We start from the raw sequence: 7,688 nt of genomic DNA, 5'->3' as shown, positions 1-7,688 counted from the left end.
TGTTCGTGCGCCGCTTATGACGCTTATAAAAATAGAAAGTAGATCTCCTTTAAGCATTCTTGATACCATTGAATTTTCCTTCCTTGTCCAGATATGTTCAGAGTATCAGAATTACCACAGTGTGTCCCTGTGAGTAAGAACAATGTTTTCGGCTTATTTGATGGATTCGTACTTCGATCCACCGGTTACGTCACTAGGTGCTCTTGCCGAATCAACAGAGGCCATCCAATGTTCAGAGATTAGATAGTTTGATTACTTCAGCAAAGTACTTGTGCATGGAGCGGTCAAAACCAATGTATAAAAATTGCCACCTGAGTTCTTCATTGAAGAATTAAGGGGCGATGGGCGATGAAATATGGCCGTCAAGGCAGGCGTTCACGTTAAAGCTACCGACATTCATGCACACAGACAGACTGACATGCTAAATCGACTCCGCTATCTATAAGGATCCAGAATAAATATTCTTTGTAGGACCGTAAAATTATAATATAGAAATTACAAACGGAAAGACAAACTTATATATACCCTTCTCACGAAGGTGAAGGGTATAAAACATATCTCAAATGAACGAAAAATTGCTGAAACTTTAAAACTGCTGAAAATACGAAAAATTGTCTGAAGACAAAATTTCGTAAATTTAATTCTCTACAAATTATGTAATGACTCCTAAATCCGTGGTATGTATGAAAAAGGAGATATTAAAAGAAAATATTATTTTGACCTTTGAGCTCCAATATTTTAGGTATATAAGACATGATTTCATATATGATTCATTAAACATTTTCATTCAAATACTCTCATTTTCTCCATATATGATGGAGATATGTTATACCAAATTTGACAACCATACGTTAGTATAGGCCTTACAAGAGTCTGCTACATAATTATTTTCACCCTCGAGTTAATAATTTTGGAAAAAAATAATTTTTTATATGAGAAAAGTGCATTTTTGGTTTTTATAATTTGACAATTAATGTGTTTATTAAAATATAAAAATTTATCTAAATAAATACCCAGGTACTTTACAATTTGTTTATTATTTTATATTAAAAGATTTCCAATTACGTTTGACATCATTATTGCATTTACCTACTGGGGGACGAAAAAGAATTGTTTCGCATTTTCCAAGATTTATTTTCATTTGCCAATCCATGCATATTTTTCTATGGTATGAAAATAATATTGTATTTTCTTATTAATTTTTACAATTTTATTATCGGCGTGATAAACAATGATATCATCCGCAAACCCTATTATATTTTCCATGCTATTTAAAAGGTCATGTATGTATAGATTGAATAGTATTGGAGCACATACCGTTCCCTGTTGAAGGCCATTAACAATAATGAATTCCTTTGAACTAAATGACTTTCCGTCATAAATTTGGAAGCCTTTATTATTTAACATGTTATAAATTGAAATAATCAAATGAATGGGAAGTTCATAATTTACAAGTTTAGCTATCAGTCCAGGGATCCAAATATTTTCAAATGCCTTTTCAAAATCAATTAAACAAGCTCCCGTAACAAAGCCTTTATTTAGATTCCATTGGATGTCGGATACTAAAAAATTAATTGCATGAGTCGTAGAGTGTTTGAATTTAAATCCAAATTGTCTATCATTGATTAGTTTTTTCTCCTGACATATTCTCATTATGTTGCTACAAATACATGCCTCAAATATTTTGCTTATATTTGGGAGCAAACTAATCGCTCTTAGATTATTTGGGTTACTCGTGTCCTTATTCTTTTTTGGTATTATGATTACTTTGGCTTTTTTCCATGCGTGAGGGAAATATGAGTTATTGAGTATATTGTTAAAGAGAATACAATATGCCATAATAATTTGTTCTGGTAAATTTTTCAGAACAATGTTAGGAATATTGTCAATGCCAGAAGAAAGTTTATTTCTAAGATTTTTGAAAATATATATAATTGTGTCTTTTGTCGCAAAATATTTATCTGATTGGGATTCAGTGAGTTCGTTGGATTTTTTCGATTCAGAAAATGTTGTTATAGTCAATTTATTGCTTTCGTACAGATTTTTTCTTTCCAAAAATGTGTAGAAACAATTATTAACTTGTATATGTAAGTTATTGTCATTATTTATCTCTTTATGAGAGTAAATAGATTTTAAGAAAGATCCAATTATGTTTAATTTCTGATTACTATCTGATAACAAAAAGTCATTATTATTTATATCCCTCTCTAAAGTTTGTGGGTATATTCCTGCATATCTAATTAATCTTTCATTATCATTTGGGATTCTTATAAAGTCTAAATTTAACGGTTTAGTAACCTTAAATTGTTTTTTAATTTCACTAAACATAGCAGAAGAGTTTCTATGATCAATCTGTTGGAGTTTATCGTTAAAATGTTTATTAACTGCATGTACGAAATTGTCATTTATAAGTTTTCTAATTAGTTTTAATTTGTTTTTTAGTAGGTTTAATTCAGATTGCGTCAAAATTATTTCCATCCTGTTGTATTTTTTGATTGATGTTATTATTTTACTCTTCTCTTCATGTAATTTTTTTATTATATTATTAGTAAATTTACCAATTTGGTTATGATCCTTATTTTTTGGAATTGAAGATTCCATTGAGTTTTGAATAAGTTGATTGAGTCTACAAAGATAAAAATCTATTTCTGGATTTGATAGGTTTCTATTATTTGGGATATTATCTTCGAAATGGGAAATCATATAGTTTTTAAATTTCTTCCAATTAGCTTTACAAAAGTTTAATTTTGCATTGGGTAATGTCTTGAAAAATGTTAGCGGATTATCATTATCAACATTTAGTATTTGAATTTTCAGCGCATTGTGATCACTGTCGTACTCTAATGTTTCAAGACAGTTTATGGAATTGTTGAGTTGGTGTATAGTTATTCTTGAGTCTGCTAGACATAAGTCTAGATAAGAGTAACAACGAGAATATGTAGGATAATTTGAAGCATATAATTTACATCTAAACATAATTTCATTGTCCGAAAGCCATTCCCTTAATTTATTACATTGAGCATTATATGAAGAATTGCCCCAATCACTATGTTTACAATTTAAATCACCAGCTAGAATGTAGTAGTTATTAAAGGTCGTTTAATTTTAAACTATGAAAAAGTTGAAGTAATTCAGATTTAAGTGTGTTAAAATTTTTCCGGGAGGGAAATAAGCAGATATTATAAATAACATTTTATTAGCTAGTAATGGTATTTTTATAATACATGTTTCTAGATATTCAAATTTATTAATAACATTGTCAGTAAAACTATTAAATTTTATATCTTTTTTAATTAATATTGCGTTCCCACCCCCCCTTTTAGCATCTTTTCTATCTTTACGTATCATTATATAGTTTTCGAAATGTAATTTATGATTAGAATTAAGTTTAGTTTCATTAAGCAAAAGTAAATCAGGATTGTGCATATTTAAAAAAAACTGTTAAATCATAACGTCTACTTAGCTTTATTAGTGAATTAACATTTATATGTATAATATTGAGATTTTTAATTATTGTTTCTTCAGCTATTATAATTTCTTATGGTTCTAATATGGAGAAAATTGTGTCAATTCTTGACGTTTGTAGTTGAAGTTGTTTATTAAGATTCAGTATTTGATTGGATAAATTTTGTATATTATTATTTAGTTGTTCCAATACATTATTGATTGAATTATTGATATTTTCCATTTGAGAATTGTTATTTTTTAGCACATTGGCAAAGCTAACATTATTGTTTGTGTGAACAAAAAGAGTTATTTGAACGATTATTAGATAAAGTTTGCTTCCTATCGCGTAATTTTTGTTGCAGTTCTTTATACATTTGACATCCTCTATAGGATGTTGGGTGGCCGTATTTGTGGCATAATACACAAAAGAGTTTATCCCTTTCATTTTCCGATACTTCGGTGAGTGAACATTTTCCGATGTCATGGTTTTGGTTGCATTTGACGCATCTGCGAGGTAAGTAACAATTTGCGGCACTATGGAAAAAACGTTGACAATTTCTGCATTGAGTTATTTCGGGTTTTTTAGAGCTTCCCATCGCACACATCGATATAGGAGGCTTTTTATAGATTTAGGCTCATTTGGTTTACTCTCTTCGCTAATTTGTATCATATAAATGGGTCATGTTTGTCCTGAATTAGTTGTTCTTTTGGTAGTAAATGGTTTTACTTTTAAGAAATTTAAATTTTCATTTTCGAATTTTTTTAATTCTTCCAGTATTTCATTTGACTCAATATTGGCACTTAGGCCCTTTAATAAATAAGATTTTGTTTTCACATCTTTAGGTGTAAATGAATAGAACCTTGTTTTTGTTTTCTCTAGATATGCTTTGATTCTAAAGTAATCATCAGCTGTTGATGTATATAGAGACATTTTGTTATTGTTTACTTCTTTTATTTTAAAGTCCGAAATGTTTATCCCATCTTTAATGAATTCAATAAGATTTTTAGGTTCCACATCATATATGTTTAAAGGTGGCATTTTTTTTTAATTTTGTTTTGTTGATTTGTTTTGTTTTCATTATTTATAATATTTTTATTCACTGCTGTAGTATTTGTTGGTATATTTTTGGATGATGAAGGTCTCTCTTTCTCTTGAATATATGTTTCGAACTTCTGAAGAAGATCTTTATTACAGTTGTTGTCGTTGTCGAGAACAGACCAATAGTTGTTTTTTAAGTGTTTAGGCATTGGATTAATTTCCAAATCACTTCTTCTTTTTTTCTCATTATCTTTTTTGGAATTAATATAGTTTGTTTTATTAACACTGTTATTTTTATTAATTTTGTCATTATTTAATTCTGATTGTGGAGCATTTTGCTCACACATTTTTTTAAGAGTTTGTTTAAGAGTCTATTTCTCTTTGTTATATATATTTTGAAAAATATATATTTGAAAAGAATGAAACCAAAAAGGCGATGTAAAGTATAAAGGCAAAGAAATAATGCACAATGAAAAGCAAAAAATCAATCTCCGTTACACGTCTGATTATCATGACAGTCACGATTGAACTCTTATAAAACGATTAAAATCTACATAAATGACTTTGCAGTAGACGTAAATTCATCTACCAAAATTTATAAGGATAGGCCCATATTTACCCCTTCTCCCCTATGAACCTCTCTTTTTTGTCAACAATAAGTAAAAATATTCCACAATAAAACAAATTAAATGCTTTATTTAAAAAAAATTCAAAATTTTAACATACTGACTGGTGTAGGGTATCATATGGTCGGCATGTCCGACTATAAATTCATTCTTGTTTTTACTTTATTAGGTATTGAAACCTTAATTTATTGGATCATAAATGGAAATTGTAAATGCAGCTATATAAAAACTCCCACACTGAAAATAATCCATGCTTTACTTTGCGAAAAAAATTCGTAACTACTTCTTACGTAATATCATGAAAATTTCGCGTATAATACGAAAATTTAGTTTGAAATACGAAATGTTTAATCAACCTCTTTTCTAGTTTTACGCAGAAATAATTTTGTTAAGGCATGTAATATTTAACGAAAATAACGAATATTTTTCGTAACAAAATTATAGTCGACAAATTTCATGGCGAATTTTACACCAATTTCTTTATTAATTAATGAAATTTATTAATCAATGAATGAAGTGGTGGAAGTGAAACTTATATGGGAGCCATGACGACTAATGGACCGATCCTAAAAAAATGTGGAAGAGTGGTTTACATGTACACGAAACATATTCATGTCGAAGTTCATCCCTATAAGCAATACCCAAAATAATGAAATAAAGCCCTAATGTTTTCAACTGAATGACATATGTATTAAATTTAGTTTTTTTTATCAATGAATTGCTTAAATACTTAAGGTAAAATTCAACATAAAAGTTTCTTTATGAAAAAATATATATTAAAAATATACTCATGGTATAGGGTATTATATGGTCGGCCATGCCCGACTATATTTTCCAACTTATTTTAAATTTAATTTAAAATCAATGACTGACCTTTTTGCATAAAATTTTGAACACATATTATTGTCATAAATAGTTTACTATGTATCTGGGTATTATTTCCGGATCTTTGATTAAAATTCCAAATTCTAACATCATCGAATATGTCTAAAACATTAAAAATCTGATCCCAGAAAGTAAGAAGACGCAGAAACTCTCCCGAAGGTAAGAATTACATCACATGGGTACCGTTGAGTTAGTCCTCAACGAAAGGGCAAATGTATTAGCATTAAAGAGAAGAGAGCCCTAAGTAGTTAACCAGACGAATACCAAAACCTTTCGACGTAACAAAAGCTATATTAAAATATGGACGAGAAAATACCATAAGACCTCTTGGAACAATTAAACGGTGGGTAGAACTACAAAGATCCTATGGAGTGACTCTGATGAGAGAAAGAAGAGAAATCTTCTTAATATGAGAAGGCTGGACTTGGTATGATGATATGTATTTTGAGTGAGTACACAGGTTTACGGACACAGCTATATAAACTTTTAAAAGTTTTTTTTTTTTTAATTGAGAAACGATATTTAAACTTATATGTATTATTGAGTTTCCCCATCAAATTATTCTCAACTTTTTCAAAAAAAAAAAAAATATATATATATTAAATTTTTTTTTAATTATTAAAATTTAAATGTATTTATTTTTAAAAAACAAAAATATTTCAACAATCAACAAAGTATTAACAAATGTCAACACATTAATTCACTATTAACTTAGAAACCCCAGTGAGTACCGAAACCATCGAAACTCATGTGAGAAACGGTTTCAGCTGGAGAGTAATGTACAGTTTGACTAGTACCATAACCAGAAACTCCGGGAGCACTATGGGTGTAAGTGGTGGCAGCAGGTCCATGATTGTATGAGGTAGTAGCAGTAGGAGCAGCATAGGTGACAGTCTTAGTTAAAGCTGGCTTAGCGTATACCAAAGGAGATTCGTGTGAGTATACGGTTTTAGTTCAACAAGTCAAATGGATGAAGTGTGAACGACAAAGGTAATAACCAACGAAGCAACTAAACAACAATCCAACTAAACATAAACGTACAATGTTTATGCAAAAGTTCTGGAGGCATGCAAGTGAATGCATCTTTTTTATTCATCACTTGCAAATGATTTTTCAACACTGCCGCATATGCTCACTATATTGTCAAGTGAGTTGTTGCACACTCACTAAAATACAGATGAATGTATATAAGGGTGGCCCCACAGTGGGAGTTCATGATGTTCCGAAAATTAAAATTTTGTTCATTCTTAGATTAGATTTCTTAAAGGGTAGAAAAGTCTGATATTTGTAAGATTTTTCATATTTCTGGTCTCAAAAACAGACAATACTTTACGTTCAATTGCTACTTTTATCTACGCTACGTAAAAAGTATTGCCTAATCGTTGCGATGCCAACGTTTGTTTGAACGACTATCACTTATAAACAATTTTATTTTGGTTTAAATGCACACTTTAGCTTTAAAAACTATTAATATAATTGTGATATACATAAATAAACAATAAGCCTACATTAACAATTGTGCTGTTTTTTTGTTTAACTTGGCAGCACTACACAATTGGGCTGTCATTTTATGTATTAGTGTTACGTACAATTAGGATAAAACATTCGTTGATTGGGTTTTTTAATTTTATATTTTTTTTCTAAAATATTTTTGACGATAAAAACGAACTTTTAAGAAAAATAAGTACATA

General features: G+C 29.3%; 1 protein-coding gene across 1 annotated transcript; it reads right to left on the bottom strand.

Moving 5' to 3' along the window:
* Positions 1-6,703: 6,703 nt before the first annotated feature.
* Positions 6,704-6,933, bottom strand: LOC124419186 (larval/pupal cuticle protein H1C-like; the record flags this gene model as incomplete). The annotated part of the gene is made up of 1 exon (XM_046947797.1): positions 6,704-6,933. A coding segment is annotated over one exon (225 nt), but the record flags the coding sequence as incomplete, so codon positions are not given.
* Between the last annotated feature and the right edge of the window lie 755 nt (positions 6,934-7,688).

This window comes from Lucilia cuprina, chromosome 4, assembly GCF_022045245.1.
Source record: "Lucilia cuprina isolate Lc7/37 chromosome 4, ASM2204524v1, whole genome shotgun sequence".
Taxonomy (NCBI): Eukaryota; Metazoa; Arthropoda; class Insecta; order Diptera; family Calliphoridae; genus Lucilia; species Lucilia cuprina.
Note: the sequence above shows the minus strand (reverse complement) of the source record. Positions and strands in the feature narration are given on the sequence as shown.